This window comes from Dunckerocampus dactyliophorus, chromosome 5 (genome assembly GCF_027744805.1).
Source record: "Dunckerocampus dactyliophorus isolate RoL2022-P2 chromosome 5, RoL_Ddac_1.1, whole genome shotgun sequence".
Classification (NCBI taxonomy): Eukaryota; Metazoa; Chordata; class Actinopteri; order Syngnathiformes; family Syngnathidae; genus Dunckerocampus; species Dunckerocampus dactyliophorus.
In genome coordinates this window covers 18,675,815-18,703,277 of record NC_072823.1, presented here as the reverse complement: position 1 = coordinate 18,703,277, position 27,463 = coordinate 18,675,815, and the positions used below count along the sequence as shown (strand labels likewise).

At 41.6% G+C, this 27,463-nt stretch overlaps 1 protein-coding gene across 1 annotated transcript; it reads right to left on the bottom strand.

Annotated features, from left to right (window-relative positions):
- Nucleotides 1–420: 420 nt before the first annotated feature.
- On the bottom strand, nt 421–27,463 carry LOC129181107 (uncharacterized). The gene is made up of 5 exons (XM_054775817.1): nt 27,290–27,463; nt 10,248–10,453; nt 10,051–10,135; nt 948–1,060; nt 421–853 (listed from the first exon to the last, which is right to left on the bottom strand). Exons 1-5 carry the CDS (start codon nt 27,461–27,463, stop codon nt 811–813), a joined length of 621 nt encoding a protein of 206 aa, XP_054631792.1. The 3' UTR covers nt 421–810.

Here is a 27,463-nt window from a genome sequence, read left to right as displayed (position 1 = left end):
AAATCAAGTCTATGGTCGTGGAAAAGTGCTATAAAACGAACCAAATAATTAAATAGATGCTGAGCTGGGGTGTAAACTGTGGTTTGACTTTCACATGAGTAGTCATATTTGTGGTAATAAAAAGAATATGAATATGGGATTCAAACCAGACTGTAATTTAAGTGCTCAATCTATGAAATATAGTGTTAGAACTATTGGTACTTTAGTGCAGAAAGCAATTAAAATTAATTTGCAGACAGTTGTGTGTACATATGTCAAAAATCATTACTTCTACAAAGGGGAATATCTATACAACATGAACGATTGGATTTGATTTATCTGTCTTGCGATGCCGTAATCTAAACACTACAAAGCGATCTTGAAAATGAGAGGAGCAGGTTTACATTGGGAAGGCTAGACGTCCATTAATTGTTGCTGCAGATCTGTTTCACATAGCAAATAAAGTACACTTTCTTACATGGTCCAAGTACCCATCTGTCAGCGGGATTACATCAAAACTAGTTGCCTCCCAAGTGGAACTCTCAGTGGAGACTTACTGTACTTACTGTAAAATCTGTCACGCACCTCGTACTTACAATCTCAATCTGAATCTAGCAAGTTTTTGTTTATTTATTTATTTCCGTTATGGGCACACAATCTCCACTTTGCTGCAATGGTCCACTTACTTTCTGCCCTCAGTCTCCTCTTGGATAAAATGAGTCTCCTTCAAGTGGCCAACTAGGATAAAAGTACTGTAGGTTGCTTGGTTGTAGGCTGTCTCATTCCAACTGATGCGTTCAATGCAGCTTGGTTTCTGCTCTTTCCAGGGTACTACTTATAAGTGGGAAACCACCCCAGAATGATGCGAGATGAGCTGTGCAGTGAAAAATGGCATTAGTAACTCATCCAGACATACTGTAATACGTTTATTTGCAATTTTATGTTCAGCGTATTGTATAACATAAAACCTTTCTTCCATCCATCCGTCTTCGATGGCGTTCATCCTCACCAGGGTCGCGGGTATGCTGGAGCCCATCTCACCTGACCTCGGGCGAGAGGCGGGGCACGCCTTTTGTGTGCCCTGTGGGCACATACAGACATATAGACAAATAACCGTTCACTCTCACATTCATACCTACGGACAGGTTAGAGTCACCATTTAACCTAACTTTTACCTAACTTTTCTTTTTAAAATGTAATCTCCAGAGGGCAGGCAAGTCTGTACAAATACATCTTTAAGAGCATGCGGTTAAAAGACAACTACCCCTTGGTCCTAACAGATAGAGAGCAAAATGGCTCATTAGAGGCAACATTTTTTAAGGGAAACACTCTCTCTTTATTCATACCAAAACAGCCCTGTAAAATGAAATGACTTCTCCTCGTCTCGTTATAAAAAAAAAAAAACCTTGGCATGCAAACTGAGTTATGAACAAGTTCTTGAGTGGAATACAAAACAGCATGAGCTTCAGCCTGGCCAGGAAGCACTGTAGTTATTATAATATGAAACATCAAGTCGGCTCCAGCGCATCATTGTAACACATGTTTGCGCTGCTGCTACCTCCTAAATTTGTGATGAAATTATTGTCAGACACACTCTTAGCATATGCTTGTGGAACTGAATTGATTTCTAACAGATTAATTTGTGTTACAGTATTCTTGGTTTCCCTCCGCATGGTACTTACATGTACTGTAATAAACAAGAAGCCATATTTGGTATATTGGTTCAGTCTAATCAGTCATTGTAATGCATTAAAAACCTGTTATTTCTCAGTATTACAATGAAAAGGTTATGAGAAAATGATAATATATAATGGAGGACTATTTATAACGTACTGTATATACTGTATAATATATATATTTACACAGTTGCCCCTTGCCATATTGCGACACGGATCAAATTTTGTGGCTTCACTCTATCACAGTTAAAATTAAATGAAGCATTTTCAAGCATAAAAATGGCTGAATTCACTAAAATACATATAGAGTATAAGGCGCATTCAAATTGTGATATGCAGTATTCTACACTAGGTGTCAGTAGGTGAAACTTATGAGCGCCAGACTTGATTGCCAGAACAACAGGCTTTTATAGCAGGTTTGAATGATCTCACAACAGGCACAATAATAATAACATAATAATAAGACGGGCTGCTGTTGCGGCCGTAATCCAGCTAAAACTCAACTCTGAACCCCCGACATCACTTCCTCTCCACACATCCGCAACACATTTGTTGCAACACGCGAAAGCACAAGTTTTATTTATGTCTTAAATAGCTTATTTTCTTTGATTAGATTTACTATATTGGCTAATATGAATGTAAAGATGACTATATGGGTATTGACTGTGATTTCATGTCCAAACCTGTATTTGATTTGGGGGGCCCGTGTGGTTTTCCCTTGGTCTCCCTTGCCTCTGGGGGTTGTGAGGCGGGGTTCGCCCTTGGCCCTCCTGCTAGGCTACAGCATGGGGTCTGCTTGGTGGGGGGGTTTTAATTTAAGTGAATTTTCTTTGAATTAATTTAATACTTATCTTATTGTATTTTATCTATTTATTTGTGTAAAGTATGTGTGATGCGTGGCGACTGTGTGCTATCGTCCCACTCTCGTGGCTGTTTCCCCCTGATCCTCTCAGGGTCTGCATGGTGGGATGCACGGGGCGCGCGTGGCTGGGTAGTCTCGGCTATGCAGTTTGGGCTTGGGGTGGGGAGTGCGTGGTGCCGGGATGGGGGGGATCCCTTCCTCTCACTCTTCCGGGGTGGGACAGCTGTGGTGTGGTGGATGTGAGAGTGGGTGGGGATGAGTCTGTGGACGGGTGTACAGGTGTGGGGGCGGGGTGGTGCCTGGCGCAGCGCTGGCCAGGATCGGGGGGGGGGGACACTTGTCCTGGAGCTGGGTGGTGTGCTCGGTGTCACGGGGGTGGCCATGGCGGGGTGCCAGAGGCTTGGGGCGGGTCTGGCAGGCGGTCCCCGCTATTTGCTGGTGTCTGGCTGGTCTCCTCTGTTCCCGGGCTGGTGGCGGTTTGTCTGCCTTCGGGTTGTCCTCCTCAGCGTGTTGGTGGATGGGTGGGGCAGTGACCGATCTGCAGCGTGGCGGGGGGCAGGGCTGGGGGGTGCGGTTTGCGGTGCTTCCCTTGGCTGACCTGGGCCGTGGCCACTTCTTTGCGCTTGGAGCTGGGACTGGCACTCTCGGGGGGAAGGGTCCGTGCTACTGGCGGCCTGCATGGGGTTTCTGCACTCTGTGCTCTGCTGGGCGCTTGGCCGTTTGTTGCCTCCGGTCTTTGTGCTGTGCTAGGCTGGTTTCCCCGGTCTGTCTGCAGGCTTGTAGCGGGTGTCGAACCTGTACATGGATGGTGCATCGTTGGTTCTGGGGGCGGAGGGACGGTCTGGCCGGGCTCCGGAAATTCACTTATCTCGGTTGGGCCTGGAACCAATTAACCGAGATAAAATGAATATATATATAAATATATTTTATTGAATTGAACATATAATGTACAAGCTACAATAACAAAAACAAAACAAGGGGGTGAGGAAAGAGGGGCAAAGTCAGCTGGGACAGACCCCATCTCACTCATGGCTCTAATGAGGACAGGCCGTATACAAAATGACTGAATGAATGCATATTATTGGTATATAAATATTAGAAATACATGTATAATGATGAAGACTTTTACATTTTTTAAGGTAGCTTCAGCTTCTTCCTACTCATTTCAGACATGGGCAAGTGTAAATGTGATGCAACTTTGCTCTCAGCATGTTTAAAATAGACCATTTCCTTTAGTATAATAAAGTTTTGTAATTTACTACAATTGTTTTCTGGGGTTAAATTTATGATATAAAGTTTTTATACAAGAGTTGTTGTTGTTTTGTACTGTACCCAAACACTAAGTATTGTTATTTAGAAAACTTAAATAAAATAGTTTTTCTCATTGTTTTCCATTTAGATGCTTTCCTAAATCTTCTCCCTCCCCTTTCTATGCATGTGTGGGACTACTGTTTTCTTCTCCACTCCCACCACATTACCACAGATATAGCCTTTGTGACCTTGCCGCCAAGCACACTTTTGAAAAAATCCAGCTGTTTCCCTTCACGACTTTTTAACTCCCTCTTTGCTTCATTCACCGAGGCGTGTTCTTGTCGTTGTGTGTTTGCGAGTGGGTGTCGTTTTAAGACAATGAATTGTTTTCTCTGAGTCACTCAATGCACAGGACTCATATCCAGCTGCGTTTCCTCAAGCATGTTACACTTCACTTGTTAAACACGGCCATTAGTTAGTCAACACTTCTCGGGCTGCCTGGCAAGGAATTAGTGATGACAGTCTTTCCCTTCATGCTCCCCCCACACGCTTGCACGCCTCCCACTACGACGTTCCTCTCCTCTCCCTACGCCTGCTCTCTTCATGGGAAAGTCCCTTAGCTGTTAAAGTTACGAGCAAGAGTGAATGATTATGTAGGAAGGCAAACACAAATTGACATTTTAAGTGTTATATGCATGGTTACAATTGCTCTGCAAACCAAGTGCTAAATGCTCTCTTGTGTGAATACATTGCAAAGCTTGCAATGTTGTAAAGCATTCACGCCTAGCTCCAAAACAATTTAAATATAAGTGCTGTTTACATGACTTGCATGTTTAGTGGTTAATGTAAGACAAAACTTCAAAAACACCAAGTATGAACTTCTCCAACTGATAACAAAAAGAATTGTGTTGGTTTGGGCGTTTATGTACACAATAATGGTGATTTGAAGTCAATGTTTATATCTCAAAGACACAGTATATGCACATATATACAGTACATATACAGTCACTAAAACATGGTTTGAACATCGCTCCCTCATGCTATCGCGGTTTTTCAAAAATTAATTAATCAAAAATGATAGGGGGCCGCACAAAAGTTCTCCTTCCTTTCCGTGTACAAGTGGTAAGTTTTTGGATTTTGGCTTTTGGCATGGATGTTGAGCGTGGCGTGGTAACTTTATCTCAGCCATGGGAAGGATGTAAATTTTGGGGCACATCATCAGTACTGTCTGTACCTTTGAATCAGTGGGTGTTTTGGCCTTTAAAAACTAGACACCCTCATCAAAGGCGGACAACTACAGGGTGACTGTAGTTGTCAACTACAATCATGAGTAAAGTAGTGCCTGGAAAGTGGAGGGAGATGAGCTAGGCCGTAAGGTCCCGACCTGGGATCCAAAAAAAAATGCCCCGCCCACCGGGTCATCGCTCAATCTCTACCCCTTCCCTCCACGCCCCACCCTTGAGTAAGGGCAGGAAGGAAAGGCGTGGGTTTAAAACTTCTTTAGGGTCGTCAGGTGGGTACCCTCCTTCATTGGTGTTTTGATAATAGGCCCATGACACCTCCAGAGAGCTCATCGGAAACACCCGGCGTCCCAGGTGTGTACCCCCCTCTGCTTTGAGCCCAGTAAGTTTCCTTGCGCTTCGGCCGCTTCAGAGACTGATCTCATTGTCTGTCGCAGAGCCTGTCTGATGGTAGACGAAGCCACAAAACCTCTGCATCCTACTTCAGCTGGATAGACCTTGGGCTTCTATCCTCGTTGTGCATCTGCTGCCAGATCTGCCAGATGGCTTTCTTTCGTTTGTAGGCCTCTTCAGTGGAATCCTCCCATGGGACCGTGAGCTCTATGATGTAGACCACCTCTAGTGAAGGGGACCATAGCACCAAGTCTGGCCTGAGGGTGGTGGTTGCAATTTATTGGGGAAAGATTAGTTGCTTGCCAATATCAACTTGCATCTTCCAATCCCGGGCCATGGCTAGCTGTCCAGTTTCTGGTTTGGTACCTGGGTGGTTAGGTTGTGTCCCTCGAGAGCACATGTTGGCACAGAGATGGATTTGGCAGCTCTCAAGGGCAAGGAGTTGATGGTGTCCCTCTTGCTCTCAAGGGATGCTGCCAGGCTCTTGAGAACCTGATTGTGCCTCCAGGTGTAGGTTATCATAGCCAGGTTGTATTCTTGTAGGCTGGTCCTACAACTGGTCAAGTTGTGTTTGAGAGTTGCTGAATGTGGGCAGAGGGCGCAGGTTGGGTCCTTGCCATACAACTGGTGAAGGTTTTTTGGGAATGGGAGCACATCATATGTAGCTCTTATGATGAAGCTGATTTTTCTTGCTTCCATTTCCCAGAGCTGCCTCCAGGTGAGCCTTCTCTTCTCTACGCCTTCCCACCTCATCCATTGTCCCTGCTTTCAGCCTCTTCCTGAAAGGCGCACTTCCTCTACTACCGTTTTCCTCCTTTGTGAGGCTGAAGCTTTGTGCCAAGTTGGTTCATTCACTGCAACGCCAAATCCTCCTCTTCCCAGCTGGACATGTCCCACAATGTCATTGTGCTTCAGGGCTGACGTAGCATGCTGTACTGCGTCGGATGGTGTCCATTTCCTTCCCGTTGACAGACCTGGTGCCGCATTTCTGACGGTCTGATCTCTGGAGTGCTTCAATGACATCTGTAGTCTCACATTTGAGTACTTGTATTCTTCAGTGAGGCTCGTGATAGGTAGTTCAAGGACTCCTTTGCCATAGATGCTGACGTTGGTCAGACAGCATGGAAAGCCAAGCCACTTCTTCACATACGAAGTTATGTTTCGCTCCATCTTTTCCACCGTTGTTTTTGGGACCTCGTAGATCGTCAGTGGCCACATTAACCTAGGGTAATGTCCAAACTGTAGGCACCACAGTTTGAGCTTCCCTGGCAGCATTGGCCTTTTGATAGTGTCCAGACAACATAATAACCATCTCAATAGGTGTTTGCATAGTGCGCATATAAAGTCTATGTGTGAGGGTTTGTTTTGTTTTTTTCTCAACCGTGCTGTGACACTAAATCGACTACTCGATTCACTTTAGTGACTTATAAAAACTCAAGTAAGTAAAAGGAGTCAAGTTTATCATCACTAGAACAGAGTTTGACATTGTTTCAGGTACAATTAACAAACTTCCCAACTGATAACAGACAAGAACAATGTCGATTTGATTGCAGTTTTCTTGCACGAGAGTGACTAAGGCCATGTCCACACAAATACAAATTTTAAAAAAATGCATTTTTTTCTGTGTGTTTTGGTCTTTTGTAAACATGCAAATGTTGTTTTTTGTCTTTAAAAAGCGGGGCTGAGCTTTCGGAAAATTCGGGCTTCAGCGTTTGTGTGTAGAAGTGTAAAAGAGACCTTTTTGGTTTGTATCATAAGAAAAGTGCAATATTATTTCATGTTTTCAATTTTTTGGACAACGGAACATGAAGTTGTTGACTTAAGGGTGGTGGTTTCATTTTGTGCAGCGGTAGATGCATGTCTATGCCCCTTATAACATGCACGGGTGATTAAAAAAAGCATTACATTCATTATGTTTACTGGGGTCTGTGTAAGATAATGTACACGTCATTGTACATCTAATATATCACTACATTGATGAACAGATGCGTTATAATGCACAACCAAGTCAGCTGTGGTTACTTTTTCAGGCTTCTGATTAGCCAGAATGTGCGTGACAGCCTATGAATGTGTTTTAATGTCGACAGACATTTCTTTAAACCTCCATTCATGTAGATGGAGGTTTTTTAACACCGGGGTGGGGGAAATGTGTGGAAATATCCGTGTTTGTTTAAGAGCTATGATAACTCTGACATGTCCATTTTTGGAAATACTAATTGTATGCATGAATCACATGTGTGAAATGCACACGTATACCCTGATTAAGGACATTCAATGTGTTCTTCAGGTCCATGTTGTGTTCCATTGCCAACTAAAGGCCCGACATGCCGAGTACAGCATTTTTTGCAGGTTTGTGGGAATCTGGATTGTTTTCACAACAGTTTTTAGTTGTTTTTTTATGTTGTTTTTATGTAAATATACTTTCAAAAGGACCATTTGCCCATCCAGGGCACTTCTGTCGTAGCTGTCCATCACAGAGACATGTACATCAGACATGGAATGCTGTGATTCCGAAGAGGGGGAGGCGTCCTTCCTTGTGACATTGAGGCAACCCAGGACCTCCATAGATCAAACATGACCTGCCTTAAATAAGCCATGCGTAGGTGACCCCTTGTATCTTTCATTTTAGCGTGCCAAGCTCAGGAATGCTTGTTATGAAAATTACTTCTAATTTGCCGGAGTCGATTATTTCATTTAAGTGCAACATGTGATAAAAGCTCCGCTGGGAGTTGTCGTCACTCTGTGACTGTCAGCGGGCTTTATTACAGAGCTGTAAAAAGAAGGTTTCTTTATCGCTACTCAACTAAAGTGTGGATGCGATGCGATGTCTGCTATTGTTGGTGTGCTTGGGAGGAAGCGTACGCTCCCTTTCACACACATTATATTTACACTGTGCATATACTGTATGTTTTATTTAAAGTCACTGGAGCTCCGTGCCAATGTTTCTCCTTGGACTTTCATTTGAGGAATGCAAATGCCTTGGGCCCAGACACTGTGTGATTTATCTCCTCATTTATCTTTGCACACATCTGCCTGTGCCCTTGCGTCTGCCTGTTGCTCATTTCTCGCTTCTTTCAGCTAGCGTGTCTCCCAAAGGACCTCGGACCTTGCCCCTTTCTGGCCCTCACAGTTATGCATGTACGCAAACTATCTGCATGTACTTAGGCTCAGCAGTTCAGTTATTCATTCAAAAAGGATGCACATTATTATTAGTAGCAGCAGTAAAGGAATTTGTATATTTGTAATAATAATTTAATTTACGCACCTGAATATAAGCAGCAGCAACTAAATTTAAATAAATTGTTTTTATATATATAGGCCACACCTGTCTATAAGCCGCAGGTGTCCACCTTGTAACATGGGATCTTTAGTACACAGAAAGATGTTACAGAGAAAGATTGTTTAAACTTTTAATTAAATAAATCCTTTTTCCAAACAGTGCCGAACAGTCAGTGTAAGATGGCTGGTCAGACAGTTGCCAACCAGAAAAGTCATTCATCAGTCATCAGTCATTCCCTGTCTTCATCTTTTCATTTGAATTTTAATGGTCAACCTACTAGGTTGGACACAAGAAATTATTAAGTGACTCCCGGGTATTTCACTCCCATGACCGTGCCTTTTCGTCCCAACACCGTTCGGCTGTAGCGTTTTTATATCATTGTTAAAACATATTGCTCCTGTTGTCGTATTTTACTCCTCCTCATCCTCCATGTACCTAAGATTCGTTTACAGTATTCCATAATGGCGCCCAACAGCCACGTAACCTCTGCCCTCCTTCAGCATGTCCAGAAGTCCAACTTTTTGTGTGATGGCTGGCTTCTTCTGCCTTTTGGGTGCAGAATGTTTCGTCGGCATTGTGGGTTTTGTCTGTTTCTTCTTTTGTTTACAGTATTGGCAGTTAGCAAGCAGGTCATGGCTAGTTTGTTAGCCATGACCACAACAAAAGACAGCATAAAGGAGATTGACTGACAATCAGTACACAGAAGACGATAGGCGGTGCAGACAGAGACACCGCCCCAACACAGAACACAGAACTACAACGCTACAACTTCCCACAATGCAATTCTTCTTAAAAGGCCAGGCTTGGCCTATGAAAGCGTTCACACACTTTTAAAAAAAAGCACTAAAATTGCACTTAAACAAATCTGTGAAACAGCAGAGTCCGCGAAATGTGAACCGCGATGGAGCAAGGAACACTGTAATGTCTTATTATTAATAAAAAATATTTTTTTTGCCATTTTTTGACGCAAACAAAGAAAACATGTTTTATACCGCCATTGGCTGATAGAACTGTTCTTCAAAACACGTACTTCCACCTCAGACCAGACCATCTAGAATACCATTGCATTGATATGTTAGCTTTGTGAGAACAAGTTGTTTTACCTTGCGACACATTGTTCTACAGTTACACGTATGTCCTTGTTTGGAAACAGACGTTCTTGTAAGTCTAATTAAACCCTTCAAAAAATTCAAAACATGTACAGCATACAGTGAAGACTGAAAATGCTGATGGTGCTAAATTGCGCGAGTAGCAGAGTCATAGGCTGACTGAAATGCGATTGCTCCTCGCCAGTTATACAATATATACAGTAAATATTTCATAACAAAATCAATAGAGAGAGTCAAAACCCAAGGCATGCTCACTCACAAGTGCGCACAGTTGCTTCACCGTGTGCGACAGAGAGAGTAGATCTTGAACTTCCGGGGACGTGGGGTGTCGGGGTGCTGTTGGTCTGAGTACAATAGTAGGAGAAATGAAATATACATAACAAAGCACATGCCAATTTTAGAATGTGTTACTTAAGATAACATAAAAGAGTCAAAACTATATACAGCATTGTTGACCTTGATTTCAGATTCAATTGTTCCGTTGCAGTGTAAAGGATTGTTGTGGCACTTGGTGTAAATCGTCGATATCCTGCAGCGTTCTGTCTGTTGAGGGTCTGTGCACACAGGTCTGTGCTTGAAGCAGCTGTAATCTCTGCTGGGTGCGCAACACCGAGTGTCTGCGTTTCTGCGAGCCCTAGAAAGAGACCTGATACTCTCACTTGCTTTGTGTCAACACACATTACACTCAGATGAGCACGATGGGAGGATGGGGGACATCCAGGCCGCTGCTTTTTGTGTCCTGTGCACAAACAGAGCGTAAAAGTAGGGCCTGCCACTGTACAGCACAGACTGAAGCGTGTCTCGGCCTTGAAACTACCAGCAGAGGTGCAGTAGCTTCATGTCTCCCGACACTCATTGCAAACGTCCTCTGTCCTCCCGAGCTGTGCCCTCCACCTTTACAGCCCTCTTCCAACGTGGCCCACATTTACGGCATGCGTCCCACATGTCTGCCTGTGCAGCCTCGTCCTGTCGGGCCTTGCGCAGGAAGCCACCCACCCGCTGTGTGAGGTCAGCTGTTATTTATCACAGCCGTGCCGTGCTACAGCCGCGCCGCTCCCGCCATTGTAATTGACTCTCCTTGTCTTTTTGGAGGACACCAGCAGATATAAGTGTGTCAGGACACCTCCATGCTGTATATCAGCCTTCCCAGTGAGGGGAGGGGACAGCTGCTGAGTTATCATTGTGCATCACATCAGCACAACAGTAGAGGAGCCACAGGGCGACACCATGAGTATAAACTTCATGTCTCACTTTTACTTCTCCGTTCATCCGTTTTTATGTCTTCCTTCCCATCTCTCTTTTCTTTATTTCCTTCTGTCACATTACTTTCTTTCGCTCTTTTGTTTTTCTTTTTTGTTCTCTCCTACTACCCTTCCTATTTCCCTACTTGTCTTTATTTTTACCTTCCTCCTTCCTTTCTGATCTTCTTGCCTTACTTTTTTCTCTCCTTTCCATCCTTCTTACCGTCCTTGTTCACTTGTTTTCTGTTGCTTTCTTTTGTTCTTCCCTATAGTTTCTCTCTTCATCCCTCCTCTTGTCCTTCCTCTTTCTTGTTTTGTCCTCCTTCACTGCCTCCATTTTCTGCCATCCTGCCATCATCCTCCCTCAATTGTTTTCTTCTCTCTTTGTCCGTTTCTTTCTCCTTACCCTCATTCTTTTATTCCTTCAATCCCTTGTCCCATCTTCCCCCTTTCTTTTTTCTTACTTCTTCACATGCTCTTCTTTTCTTGTCTTGTTCTACCATCTTTTTGGTATCCTTTGCTTATATCTTTGTCTTCCCGCCATCTTTCCCTTTGTATATTTTCTTCCTTCCTTCCATTGTCTCTTCTTCCTTTTCTTTCTTCTTTCTTTTTTCTTTCTTCCTCTGCTCATTTGTGTCTTTCTTTTTTCATTTCTTTCTTCTTCATTTTGCTCTTTCAATTTATTCAGTTCTGGTTGTTGTTTGTTTGGTTTCTCACCCTCACGTGTCCATTTTGTCTCCTGTTTTTGTCTGTTCCTTTCTTCCTCCTTGTCTTCTTTCATCCCTTCCTTTGTTCCTTATTTTCTTCTCTTTCAATATTTCTTTCGTTCCATCTTTCCTTCCTTTCCATGTTCTTTCTGGCTGTCCTCCCTCAATATTTCTGTCATAATTGTCTCTTTTTTTCTTTTTATCTTCCTTATTTCTTCCTTCATTCCCTTCTGAGTTTTCCTCTTTCCTTTTCTTTCTTCCTCCTTCACTCACTTGTTTATTTTCTGTGCCATCTTTTCTTTCTTTGGTTTCCTTATTTCTTTGTCTTCCCTTCATATTTCCCTTTGTCTTTACTTTTTTCTTTCTTCCCGTGTCCTATCTGTCCTCCTTTCCATCATTTTCTTTCTCTCCTACTTGTTCTTGTATAATATGTGAATCAGAAAGCTATTAAAAAGGGTGTAGAGGCTTTTGGAGAAAAAGAAGAAATCAGGTCACCTCATCCACCAGCCACAGCTGACATTTGTGGGCCAAAGGCGATGTGCGCATTTCGGGAGGTCATCTGGAAGTAAACACTTATTAATGGTTACCTGCTTGACAATCAGATAACAGGTCATGGTAATGATTAAGCCAAGGTTGGCTAGGTTAGAGGCCATGTGTGCACAAAAGCATGTTGGATGAAAGCGTGTTTATGTTCCTGCTAAAGTATTAGAACAGCCATCTTTGACCTGCGACGTGAGAAGGCCACACACTATGACTCTGCGATTGAAATAGTTGAAAGCCATCCAAAATTTGCAATGCAGGTATTATAAAGACAGTAAGCTGCTGACTGAGTGGAGAGAAGACAAACACTGAAGGCAACGTAAGTTCACAAGGTCATTTCCAGCTGGAGGATTAAGTAAACTAAACAAAACGACACAAGCTGCAACTTATCAGACGGCTTGCATGCCAGAACGTTTTTATCTCTCAGTCGTGTTTGTGAGCAGCACAAAGAGAGGCCTTACAGTCCTCTTGCACACAAGAAAATACCTCCACTATGCTAAGAATTCATTTTATTTTCAATACTGTACACAGTGGTAATGTCTTGTGTTTCGTTTGATTTTTTTATACACGCGAAGTAGTTGACTCTTCTGCTGAGAGGAAAGCAAATTATGTGCTTATCTGACTTGAACATTATACAGGAAATAGCAACTCATATTACATATCAGAATATGTACTCTACGGACAAAAATATTGGGACAAATATGAAGTTAGCAAACAGTATCTAGTAGTGAGGTTACAGCCACCGTTTTATTATTTTTCCTCAATATATAGTAAATACAACTTGGATATACTTGGATATATGTGTAAGTGTGCAGCTTTACACATAGCCATTATTGTCTAAAGAGCTGGCAACCAAGGTGAGTACACCACACAGTGAACATGTCCAAATGGTGTCCAAAGTGTCAATATTTAGTGTGTGCGCTGCCTTAATCCTCTTGGACATGGAATTCTCCAGAACTGCACAGGTTGTTTGTGGGATCCTCTTCCACTCCTCTGTGATGACGTCCCTGGTGCTCAATTTGGTTGTGGTCTGGAGACATACTTGGCCCCTCCATCACCTTCACCTACATCTTCCTCAGCAAGGCATGTGTCGTCTTGGTTGCTCTTTATCGACTTAAACTGTTTGTGTGTTGCTGTGTTGCTCTGATGTTATCGTCCTTCAGTATAAATGGCTTCAATTTGATCTTTACTTTTTGTCCACTCATGATGATTTAAGTCTGCATATTAATTGAACATCAAACTGAATGGGAAAGCTTAACAATCGTGATAAAGCAGTGTCCAAAGTACAAAAATACATACAACATTTTCAGGGGAATCCCCACTCACAGTGAAAAGATTTTGACCTTATTTTGTCCTCTCCGTCGTGGTCTTTTTAGCCGTCACAGACATGTGCCAATGTAGTCCTGTTTGTTTCTGTTGTTTTGTTATTATTGTCACAATTGTTGTTGTTGCTGTTGTCCTTGTCACTCTCTTTATTGTCCACCTCTTGTCCCCGCACTCCCTCCTCTGTCTTCTTCTCTCTTCTTCTCCATCCCCTCCTGCTCTGGTCCGGATGCTCCAAATTTGCATAACAAGAAAACATCAAAGTTAAATAAATTCTGTATAGCAGGGGAAGTGTATCTCATACTTTTCCCTGGCAGAGCAAATCTGTTGAGCACGTAACGGCATTTAGATCAAAAACACTATCTGCCCTAATGACTGCACAGGACAAAAAAAGAGAAAATCTTCTGAAAGATGTAACACTCTTAATGCACAAAATAATCATCAAACTTACTTATTTGTTCATATAATGCACGCAAAGCAATGAACAACTTCATGCTCTGTCTCCTTTCTGCTTTCTGCTCTGTTCTCCTTGCGCATTCATTTTCTGACTGATTATAACTTCAAGAAAAGAAATCCTGTACAGGTGCCCCTCAGGTTATAAACATGTTCCGTTGTTGTTGTTGTCCAACTTTAGTGTCGGAACACTAAATTAACACACATCAAGGACATAAATAAAAACATTAAATAAAATAATGAAATGAAACAGTAATAAAAAAGACATAACAATTCCTTACCTTCATCCCTGCGGCTTATTGGGAGGAGGAAGTAGAAGAGGAAGAAGCCAAAGCACTAGCAACCTTTTCATCTCAATAATAAGACCACTACGCTGCTCAGTTATTACGGACGCTTTTAGACAAGCAGGTCCTTGAACATGCTCAAGGATACTGTCGTGAACTGGAAGTTCTGAAATGTTAAAGAGTTTTGTGATTTACAACTGTCTGTGAGGCGGTCAATGTGACGAGCTGAGTCCTGACTTTGTGCGTGTGTGTGTGCGGGAGGAGCACGGCTGCATGCGGAGGATAGCTGAGTTTGCTGATGTTGTTTTGGCTTGGTTGCAGCCAACAGGAGCCTGTCTTGTTTTTGCAATAAAGAGACTGTGGATCCATCACATCGTTGTCATCCTTACAACGTCCAGGTAGACGTTACAATACGCTCTCTATCGTTAATAAGTCGAGTGTTGAGAGCAAAAGTGTGGCCAATATTGGAGGGCTTTCTCCTCTCTGAGCTCTTTATGATGTTCATTTCCATTTCCATGATGATATGAGACATGATGAGGAGACATAATGAAGTGCACAATGTTAACCCATAAGCAATCCTTCCTCAGTGTAGCTGCGCGTGACCGGCACGTATTATTCTACCACACTGTAACTAGTTCTGGAGTCCATGTTTACGGACTAAAATGACATTTTTAATGAATTTATGGGATCGCTTTTTGAACCACGAAACGTCATAAACTGAGGACCACCTGTACATTGTAAGAGTGAAGGGGGAATAGAGAATAGGAAGGTCATCTGGTTTCCATTAAGAAGATAAAATGGTTCAGTCTGAGTGTTTTTTTTACTGGTTCCGTTGTTACTGGGAGGCGTCCACAGCGCTCTCTCCATCATCATCCAGTTGACACAACATTAAAGGCCTCAAACAGCCGCTCAGGGTTCCTTAATCAAAAACTAATTGTAAGTGATACGGAGGAGTGCTAGCACTCAGCTGCTATCACAGCTTCAAGGCTGGAGATACCATTAAACACAACAAACGCATGACAAGCCAACAACACAAGTGTGAAATACAGCATGTGGCTGAAAAGGCACAGATACTATAAAGCACTGGGTCAAGGCGCGCCTTTCAGCTCGGCTTATTTAAAAACAAAACAATGGATCTGAAGAATTCCGCGAAGTGGATACAGCAGAAAAATTAAGAACATATCAGCGGAACATCTTGTGTGTTGGGGGTGTGACTTGCAGTTTCTAATTTATCACATTAATTGCTTCAGCACCCTTGTTAGTTATTATCATGAACAATAACTCACGGCTCATCAAGGCCCTCTTTCTTCTCCGATTTAACCTTTACTCACACACTTAGTATATTAAGACTCAGAGTCCAAATTCATGAAGAAAATGAGACGGTGTCAGAATTAAGGCGACGCATGTCTTCTTCACTCTGTCACACCCTTTGAAGGAACTGCTTGATAAACTTGTCCTCAAATTAATTCCTAAACCTTAATGGAGGTCAGTGCTGCATTCTCTTAAGAGGAGACAGCATCTGATCATCTCCTTGGACTTGAAGAAGTGGTAATTTAGCTCAATATCTGTAGAAAATATGAGCTCAGATCACGTAAAAACAATAAAATGACGTGCAAGGAAGAGTGCAGCGGTCGAACAAGGAGTGGGAGAAAGGCAGGACGAAACAGAGCTCACTTTACGATGTACACTTTGTTCATATTTTATTATTATTGTCAACATATTGTACTGAGCAGCCTCGACAGAAAGAGCAGCTGCTGCTACATGGCAATAAGTTCCGTGGCCGGTTTGATGTTCATTATCATCATAATTTGGCACTGTGGCATCACTGGTACTCTTCTGGGGTGACATCTCAGAAAGCCAAAAACCCAAAGAAAAAGAAAAGATGAGATATCTCTTTATTCGTCCCACAAGGGGAAATTCCAGGAAAAGAAAAAGCTTCGTGGAGCACGATGACGATGACGAAATTATTTCATTGAGGAAACTTTTTTTCATGACGAAAACAATACAGTGACAAGTTAACCATTTTTTGAAGTGTTTTTTTTTTTTTTATCAACTGAAAGGTTCCCGTGGCCCAGTGGTTGGAGGCTGGTATCAGACATTGTGCGGGTTTTCTGTTTTGTAAGATATGATATACCCACATTTGATTTGTATTCACCTGTTTTACAGGTGTACTTTGTATCCAGAAACAGTAATTGTAATCCCTCTTTGTTTTTTTCCTCATCCAATTTCCAATACTTATTGACATAAATTATATTTTGTACTTTTTTTTGTACTTTTTTTTTGTTAAAATTGACTAAAACTAGATGTTTTTTTCTAGTTTTCGTCGACTAAATCTGGACTAAAACTATCACATATAGAAATCACTCAAATGTGACTAAAAACAAGAAGCGTTTTCATTCAAAACACTAAGACTAAAAATAAAATGGTTGCCAAAAACAACACTGTTGTGGGGGCAGTTTGAGCACTAGCGGTGCATTTTTCTCAAATATTTTAGTTGAACTTTTTGTATTGTAAGTAAACGGCCAAACTCCATGAAGTCATTTGACACCAAAACCTGATTGTCTTTATTTCACGGTGGTGATGTCCGTCAGGGTAAACATGAGATGTAAATCACATAAAACATAATTAACTGATTGTTAATTTTCCCAAAGGCCCATATCCTGTTTTTCTTTGATAACGTACAGTCTTGACTTACAACGTTAACTCTCCCACAGCAAAGCGTGTTGTTTTGTTTTTTTCTTAAAGCCTATCTCCATTTCGGCCTATACATTTTAATTGTGTGGAAAATGCATGCGCCCTGCACCCTAGCATAACCACCGCAGCTTCACTCCCCCTGTGGATAACAAATGGGCCTTTTCTGTGGGAATTGGGGCTAAACGATGGTTTCACTTAGAGAGCAAAGTGATTGTCCATCTTCATAAGGGTGCTCTCCATCAAAGAGCAATGAATCCCATCCTGGCCTGGTGGCTTTGATTAAACACAGCCAATGGCTATCCCCATTATTAAAGCCCGCCAAGCCGGACCTCTTGTCAAGCCTTGCACCTGTAACTATCAGCTTCTCGTCTTTGCGTAATAGGAACGCCCCGCACATCTGGTCGGAGGGGAGCGGTAAGCTACTCCGGTGAAGTCTTTTGAGAGTCACACACCTTCTCTTGATTCTAATGAACTGAGGCGTTTCCTATTGGTGGGGGTCACATGGAAAAAGCCCACAAGGTCAGAAACTTCATTGGCAGAGAGACTGCGGTGGTGCTTTGAACCTTAGCCCTGTGCCTAATTACTGAGAGATCATGTGTTCAGGTGGTGCTCCTTGACGTTTTCATGGACTTAAGAGCCATCACGATATTGATCCGTTTACCCACAGCAGGGAGGGGAGGTGGACTACCTAATCAAATGGCTGATACAGGTGGTACTCGGGTTATAGCGTTTTGTGGTTACAAAGGCTCCCATTAATTAATTAAAAACTTAATTTTGGTCCGTAAACACAACACTCGCTGGAGAACTACAGCACGTTACTCATCTTGCACACTGCGGATCCAGATGACGTGTGCCCCTCGTTTAAAGCTACACGGTGTGAAAGTGCTGTTAAAAATCCAATTTTCTTTTTTTTTTGTATCGATAGCACCATATTTGTTTAAATCTAAGCCGTCTTCTTCTACTGCTGTTTCACTGTCACGCGTACACCTTGTTGTTACCCACTCCCGAGCGGAGGACATACTGCATGACCGAGCAGTTCTCTATTTAGACTGAATGGTTTACATTAGCCGCACGATGGTCTAGTGCAGGGGTCACCAACGTGGTGCCCGCGGGCACCAGGTAGCCCCCCACGACCACATGAGGTGCCCGCAAGCCTGCTTTTCATTCAGGTTATCAGTTAATAATGAAAGAACAGTAGAAAGAAATGCATTCTGAAATACAAAATGTGAGTTGTGGACACGAGCATTTTGTTAATGTTCTGGTAAAACAAGCATATTTGCTTTGTTTGGGTTTAAAATAAGCTCTGAAAATAAATGTTACAAAAATGAGTAGCTCTTGGCCATTTTCATTTTCTAAAAGTAGCTCTCAACGTTGGTGACCCCTGGTCTAGTGGTTAGCATGTTGGCCAGCACAGTAACAGTCTGGAGATCGGGAAGACCTGGGTTCGATTCTCCCTTGGGCATTTCTGTGTGGAGTTTGCATGTTCTACCCGTGTGTGCGTGGGTTTTCTCCGGGTACTCCGGTTTCCTCCCACATTCCAAAAACATGCATGTTAGGTTAATTGGTGACTCTAAATTGTCCATAGGCATGAATGTGAGTGTGAATGGTTGTTTGTCTATATGTGCCCTGCGATTGGCTGGCGACCAGTCCAGGGTGTACCCCGCCTGTCACCCGAAGTCAGCTGGGATAGGCTCCAGTATGCCCCCGCGACTCTCAAGAGGAGAAGCGGTATAGAAAATGGATGGCTGGATGGTTTACATTACATTTGGGTGATGTTTGGTGGGCCAAATGAAAAGCTTTGGTTGGCCTGATGTGGCTCACGGGGGACCAGTGCTCTATATGACAGGAGCGCTTTATCTGTTTTTAAGAAGAGCAATCCCAATAGAGTTTTTCCAACTGACCGAAACGTGGTAATTGAAAATCGAACCATTCCATACGACAGACAACCTTTTATGTATATAATTGTCATTGGATGGATGATGATGAATACAAACAGATTGTCTGGACCCTGTGAACAAATTGCATGCACGTCACTCTCACTGAGGCAACAGAGTCCACACAGCGAGATATTCCATTGTCCATACGTTGCCTAATGTCATTATCTTGTCTGTGAACCCAAAAGGGCTAATCTCATGTTATAGGATTTGCAGCCATCTAGACTGATCTCATCGCTTTGGCAGAGTGACAAAAAGAAGCACACTGTGGAAGTGCTATTATCCATAGAGTGACAGCAACATGAAAGAAGAAAATATCATTGTTCACACTGACGTGAAGCAACATTTAACATTTTTACAGTTCACATCCTGACTATCTATGAAACACGTTGCAGGTTTTATTTGCGACTTGATTGTTAGGAAGTTGTGATTTGGATTAATGCAAACGATCAACCAGTAACCGTGTGAAAGCTGGGTTATGTGGATTGCGAATCCTTTTGGGGACGCTGGTGGACGTCTGATTTGTTTGGATTTGAAATGAATTTTCTCAATGGAAATTATGGAAATGACTGTAAAAATATGTTCACCAGTGTTAAAAGTAAAACATAAAAACAAATAAAATACACTTTAAGTTTGAATGGCAACTTGTAAAGGAGGAATGCAAATATGACTTGAAGTCATGCGCATCTCATTTTTTAACATTCTAGTCACACAAGTGTAAAAAGAAGCTAAGCAATGTTAATCAAAAAACAATGCTAAGAAAGTTTCGCTAACAAGTGAAAGCCTGTAAATCTATAAATCCATAAAACCATCCTTTTGGTCTATATTATTTTTATTCTCTTTCTTCTGCTGAATTCTTTGGAATGAGTGTGCCAGTGTTCTCTGAAAGCTTTTGTGAGGTGCGCTGAGGGTTTGAACGATGTGCTGAGGTCTTGTCATTCACGATGGGGATTCTACCTCTGACAATAGAGTCCAAATCTTACAGTTTTTCCGAATTGTACGACCTTTGTTCCGGTGTATTGTACTGATCAATTTAATGCGCCTGGTTCAGCCAGCCCCAAATTCCGCCCAGGTTCAGAATGTGACCGCAGAATGTGAGTCAAGAACGCAAGTCATCAAGCTAAAAACCCAGACTCGATGTCCAGCACCTCTAATAAGGTGTCAGGGAGTGAGGTTTACCTACACTGCACCAGCTGATGCATGATTGTACTTAGGCCAGACCTAAACATGAGTGTGAGGTGCAATGGACGGCCATCATTGAGTCAAAAGTAAGGTCACGCTAGTTGGAAGCTGAACCTTGAGACTTTCCTGAAAATCCTTGGATGGTCGCTGTTGTTACGACTGTATGTTGGCTGTAGTTGTTAACATGGCAGCTTACCTGTCTCCCAGCTGTCTGTGTTGACTCAATCTGCCTTTCCATCGAAGAGCACTGCCATCGTGACCCTGTAATAAAGTGTCATTATCTATCCTGCCATGCACAAAGCCAGTGAAGGCATCCTGGCCCGTGTCTATTGCATTTCTGCCGGGTATAAATGTCAGCGCGCTTTTGTGTGGATTACAGACATTGCCACATTAGAGCCGGGTTGATTGTTCTATACATAAGGCTGGGAGTGTAATAGAGCATTTGATTTCAGATAATGCAGAACAAGACAAATGGCACTAGACCGGATGGGGCTTTTTGTTTAAAGCTAGCTGCAGACGTGAATGTGAGAGCGGTTACATGTCAGGGAGGGCTTGAGGAGATGAACATGACAATGGTGTGGATTACAAAGTCTGTTATGATAATTTGTCCGATTTGATGATGCCACTGACAGTTGGAATTTTAAAGCCATACAAAACCCTTTTTTACCACTGTGTACGTTTTTAGGCGAGTAAGTATTTTGACCAAATGATCATTTTTTTCTGTATATTTTCCAACTCCAAGCCATATAAATCTGAATGCTTTTGGTAATATACATTTGTGTAAGGAGGGAGGGTGTGGCCTAAGGAGACCTACACTTTCTATTAAAATGTGTAAAATTATTAAGCAGCTTTTTTTTCCTCAGGCAAAGAGGGCCAAAAAGAGATTTAACTGACTCTGAAAACTGTAAAACGTCTTTAAGTGGTATGCTGCACTCTTTAAATCAATAACATATTGGTTGTACCAAAGCACATATCGCACATAACACCATGCAAGACTTCAGCTTACCTCACAAGCATCAAAAGCTTCATTTTGGGGTGTTTTGTTTTTTCTTGGGCTTTTTTCCATGACATTTCATAAGATCACAATGCCACTTGTAGTTGATGTTTTTACTAGTACTATCATCCATCCATCCATCCATCTTCGACCGCTTATCCGAGATCGGGTCGTGGGGGAAGCAGCCTAGGCAGCGAGGCCAATTTGTCCAGCTCCTCCCGGCGAAGGCGTTCCCAAGCCAGTTAGGAGACGTAGTCTCTCCAACGTGTAGTACTGTCAAATGATTGCAATTGTTAGCAAGTTAATCACAGTTTAGAAATTAATTAATCATGGTTAATCACCATTTGTAACTATATTTGAAATGGCAATTTTCATTTTCACTTCATTTTATTATCAGAAAGAGAAATGGCAGGACAGGATTTATTTACTGTACAACTCCAAATGAATTGAAAATTGAAATAAAACTAAAACATAGGGAGAGACGTTTTTACGATTTGGAGATACATACAGTCTATGATGATGCTGGAACTGAGCACTGCTGTTGATGTGTTAAGGTACGAAGTTAAAGTCAAACTAGAGTGTCGGACTGTGTGCTACGCAAAAATGTCGACTTAATTAATTAAACATATGAATTACCGCCGTTTAGGCGTTATTTTTGACAGTGCTGTGAACTTTGGTTAACTTCTTTTTACATGTGAGGGACGAAAATGTTCCAAAAATTGTTGGATTAGATATTTTAGTGACACTAATCAACTTTGCATAACACCTTCAGAATGTTCCTAAAGTTAAGAGAGATTTTTTTCTTTTTCCTAATAACAATGGATAACTTATTTTAGCTCTTCTGTGATAGTTCATGCTGTTAAAATGTTACTAAAAATATTGTGCAGTTAAAGATTCTGTTTCCACAATTTCCATACTGAAAAAAATATTTTCAAGTCAGAACAATTCAGAGGTCAGCCTCATGAATAGCATTGGAGCGGTCGCCCAACGTTAGTGCTAGAAAGATGCCAACTTTGATTGACATTAAGATTCACACAAAGTGAATGGTTTGTCGAGGCATCTTGGTACCAGCACTTCCTATTTTGATTGCAAATGTCATCATAATTTGGTATAAAAGAAGTCATGTGACAGCCTCCTCTTACATTCAAGGACCTCTTTGTCCATTCATCGACACCCCTGATTGGGCCTAAGTCATGGTTAGCTGCAGGCTGGCCAGATAAAAATCAGGGAGAAGATTGGGAACACACATTCTTAACATGACTGACCTGTGACATCTCTGGGCTAGGCCGGGAGCCCGTCATTATGTGGACAATGCAGCGCTTTCTTCCTTCTTATCTTCGCCGATGACATTGAGAGTTTTTGCATGAAGTCGTCAGCGAAAAGACTCATCATTAAAGGTATCACGGAGGCTGCGGCCGTGGTGATACAATGTCATCGCTCTGCGGTGGACTGATGACAGAGTGGCACAACTGTTACCTCCCCCAAACACAACCAGTTGCACAGCATCTGGAACCATCCTTCATAAGATGTAATAGCTTGGGTAGCATTGTTGTATAGCTTGGCATCTTATTAAAGGCTTATTCAATTGCTGAATAAGTACTATTAAACCGCTATAAGTCATTAGATAAGAACAGCAAGAGGGAGCTCCTGCTTGCCAAATAGTGAGCTCACATTCAGCTCTACTGCTTTGCCCCTGTGCCATTTACGGCATAATAACTACGAGATAATTGTGAATCATGTATTGCTTTGTGTAAACTAATTCCTCCATGCCTTAAGTGCTATTTTTTTTCTGACCAATACACCAAATGGTGGCGCTGTTATTAACCCCCAAAGTTTAACCCCACAAGTTGAATTGACTTGCAATTTCTCACACAGCTCAATACACTCTACAAAATCAACCACAGCAGCTTTAGTGAGTTTAATGAAATTGGCACGGAATTTGGCACCCACTTATATGGGAACTGACAAGAACACATCTGTAAATTGAGCAAGATTGATGAAAAACGTGGCCGCCTTCAAGCAAAACATCTTTGCGGGGCACAGGTGAGACTTACAGTATGTCCATAAGAACTAATTGGCCTTAAATCTTGTCTAATGATTATAAAACCTTAAGGATATCTGTATTACATGTATGCTAGCATGTCTTCCGAAGCATTTTGACCCCAACCCAAAGGGGGTGCCACAAATGCAGTAATTTTCTATTATGGACTATAAATACACCATAAAGCCAAATAGTGAACAAACTTGCTGTAATTTGCTGTAATATGTGCTTTTCTAACCTTTTAATTGCGTTATAAAACGTTCATCGGCATACACTGTGGTAGAGTAGCACAAACGGCTTTATGTTTTGACCTACTGTATACATTGTCATGACCATAGGTGCATTCGGTTATGAGTATAGACTGATAGAATTGTTTCACTGTACGAATGAGAAAAAGGTTAACATCATTATTATCTATTATTTCTAAACTGTTTATGAGCATAAACAGTTGGCTCCATGGCTTTATATTATTGCGATCGATACATTATACATTTACTTATAACTGCATCAGTTGAGGGAATTTCCTCTGCTGGCAACATGAGCAGTCATCTTATTAATGTCTTCTAAAAAAGCAGAACTGGCAGTAAAATATCTATTAACACCAAATCATGTCTTTAGTTACAACAATTTTTAGACAAAATTGTGGCACCGAGACTTGCTTGAGGACATCTGGCTGTGTGTACTGTCATTATTGTCTTGTAAATGTACCAGGAAGACGCCTTCATCCCCCAAAAGCACTGCTAAGATTTCGCAGTAATGTCACTGGGTGTTTGCCCTCATTACACTATTGTGTGTGTGTGTGTGTGTGTGTGTGTGTGTGTGTGTGTGCGCCCATCCACAATGAAGTGCAAAGTGAATGGGAGTGCTTATGTGCAGCTCATGTGTTAATATGTCATTTTCAGCGATCAGTCACTGCAGCCTTTTCTCTCTTGTTTATGGTTGTGCCGCCACAATTACAAGCCAGAAGAGAGGAGGGAGGGGGGCAGAAATAAAGTGTCTGTGAAAGATTGATAGCTTTGGTCTTTAGTTCAATTGTAAATTAGAATAGCAAGTCCCCGTGGGATACAGGAGCTCTATTTATGATTAAGAAAAAGCCTCCATTATGGAGTGCTGGTTCGAAAAGTTTGCGCTCTCTTCACAAACAGGCAATTAGCTTGATGGAATGGACCTTACTTTTTTTTTTGTAACCCACTTATGTGAAGCCATATTGTGACCATCAGCATGATAGTTTATGGTATTATTTTCTCTTAGCAATGCTAACAAAATGCTGTTTGAATAAATGGAATTCATTTTCCCAGCACTAAATCACAGACACTACTGGAATCACAGAGCACGTTTCAATACAGCAAGAATTCATGTATCTGATCGGAAATACAGAATAATCTACGTAACCGAAGAAGGAAAAATCTGGTGAAATGATCAGTTGTCCATTGGCAATCAATGTTTTAACTACTAACTGTCACAAGATATCGCCAGATTAAAACTCAGCGAGATTTCTCGTTCAGAAAAAAAATTGTCACGATCTGTATGTTGGCTTGCGTGAAACTTTGTTCATGTTGCCCTTTTTAAGCCTTACTTCCTGTTTTCTTGCTCTTATTTCATACTACTTTCTGCTTTGCAGCACCTGTTTCCAATCTTAGTTACACTTCTATTTAGTTCAGGTGCGCGCTAGGCCTGGGATGATAATAAATTAATTCATTAAGCACACAATAAAAATGAACTCGATCATTTTGCCCGAAATATGCCTAAATGTATTGCCATGTGTATGTGTGTCTGTTTTCTTCGTCTCTCACCTCCAAACAGGCAGGAAGACAATTCACTTGGCGCGTGTGTTCCGTAAAACAACAGCGTGAACGGAGTGAGCCCTTTTGTCAGTCATCCAGTCGCTTTGTCTCAGTGCGTGGAGGTGAATATACTGTACAAAGGGGAATTGGTTGTCTCACAAGCAGGCAGTGCACAAGAGTGTAGCCTCGTCTCGTCTCGTCTCGTCTCGTTCTCGTAGACCCAATCTTGTGTATCATCTCATCTCGTGACCTGATTGTCTCTTGGCACCCTTATTTTTAACACTTACAGTATTTGCCAACTGCTTTTACCCAAAAAACGAATGTTTAGGCCAAAGCTTCAAAACTCGGGACGCACCAATCAGGGTTATATGCTGCCGATTCCAATACCGATCATCCATGAGTAAGATCGTCCAATACCGATATCGATCACATGGATTAACTGTACAGTGTACAGTGAGTTTTATTGGCCACGGCCGTCATTAGACAATCAAGGGCCCCTGGCCAATAGGTAATGTACATTAAACAACAACACACAAATACTGTTTAGAGGACAATACATATAGTATGATAACAACAAAAGACACTTGAAAAAGTTAGTAGGTACCCGATGGACATAATATTCATTTCCCAGTGGGAGAAAAACGAGCTCCAAACTAACAGAGTTAGACACTTAAATCAAAGATGAAATACCTCATTATCATTTGGAAAACACTTAAAATCAAAATGCAAAACACATCTAGCAATGGCACAATGCGAGACGTCTTGCTTATGCAGCTCAACAATCCGACCGCGTTCACGGAGAGAAAGCTTTTTTGACTTTGCCATTACAGATCACATTATAGATCTCATGATGTCGTGATCATGAGATGAACACCTGACAGAAAATGAATACCTGACACAAAATGACATTAATCCACATTTTTGCCAAGATTCTGTTTTTTAAAGGCTGTGGTCTTTTAAGTTTTGATCAGCTGATGAGCAGTCAATTTTACTTGAATGGTTTGCAATAAATTCACTCCCATTTCCTCTTTCTGCATTTTGAGGCTCTACTTAGAAGCTCCTCACAATCCAACAGTGCAAAATGTAAACTCTTGGAATTGTGTTTACTGGTCTTAAATTTGTTTCATTATTCAATAGATCAGGTGTGTATTGTAATGCCCTCACACGGAATTTCACCACTTTTGACTTGGAAGCGCCCTGGACAAAAGTTACTGGATAACATTGTCGTTTCTCGCAAGCGACCTCACGGAACAACTATCTTGTTTAAACCAAAAGCAGTGCTGCGTTGTTGTTGGATGTACAGGGAGGTAGGCGGGGAGGCAGGGGAGGCAGTGTCTCATTTGTATGAGACAGGACACCCCCCCCCCAAAACCACTGCTTTGAACAGAGCTGTTTGGGAGGGGCTTTCAGTGTGCTTTAATTCCTGATCCTCCATCCTATTTTGGCTGAAGCTAGTCTGTGAAGTAGTCTGTGAAAAAAAAAAAAAAAAGATATCTTGTCTCCCTTAAATGAAAAGTAGTGACAATCCCAAAATAGTAGTTTGCTGTGTGACTTCATGTCACACAACGTTCACTACGACACTAATATGTTGCAAACGTGTCACGTTGCAGCGTCTGCATTTCTGTTTCACACGTCACTTGAAAACTATTTTTATTTCTTCCTAGTAACATGACACTTTGAGCTGCACACTACAATCCAGTTGCAAAAAAAAGTTTTTTATTAGTCACCTCTATCTTCCCTCCAATCCCCATCTCTGCTATACTGTATACACACTTTGTCACGAAAATAGACACCAATGCATTTTGACACAAAATATGATGCTACTCACTAGCATCATATTAATATGATCCATATTAAATACCAAAAAGTACAAGATGAGAACACAAAAAGTACTTATTTCATTCACCACTGACTGTAGCGCTTCATACAAATCCACTTAATCACTAAATCATTTCTTAGAACCTCATAGAACTGATCAAAATACTGGGAAAATTACATTTTTAAACCAATAAAATATTTTGTACTACATCTTTTTACTTGGTTAGTAACTGTAAAACTTTTTTTATGATTACTCATTTTTATAAAATATTTATATTTATATTTATATTTATATTTATATTTATATTTATATTTATATTTATATTTATATTTATATTTACTGTTTATTTAAATGATCAATTATCAGCACTAAAATTCTTTAAGGGCTTGCCAATACAATTACGAGAAAAAGGAAAACTATTTAAGTAAAGTCTATCTTTCAGACCACTTGACCTGTCAAAGCAGGGGCAACAAGTCTTCTTGTTACAAGTTAAACAAGTGACCTTTCCACTTGCTTCAAGCTGTTGTCTTGTGAGCAGCAACTTGCGATTGTGTCGTCGCTCCAAGTCTGCCAGAACTCTTCCTGATGATGGAATTTCCTTTCCAGCCTGGAGAAAAGTGTCTTCGCTGACACTCTTGACTTTCGCTGCAGCTTCCAGCTGCTTCTGGCCTGACAT

What these genes read in the sequence shown, in the direction of transcription:
- LOC129181107 (XM_054775817.1), bottom strand. Translation starts at nt 27,463, where the DNA reads ATGTCAGGCCAGAAGCAGCTGGAAGCTGCAGCGAAAGTCAAGAGTGTC. An exon ending in AGCTTGAAGCAAGTGGAAAG is followed by an intron (nt 10,454 to 27,289) that starts GTCACTTGTTTA and finishes GTTGACACAAAG; the next exon opens with CAAGTGAGAGTATCAGGTCT. An exon ending in GACGGATGGATGGAAGAAAG is followed by an intron (nt 854 to 947) that starts GTTTTATGTTAT and finishes TTCACTGCACAG; the next exon opens with CTCATCTCGCATCATTCTGG.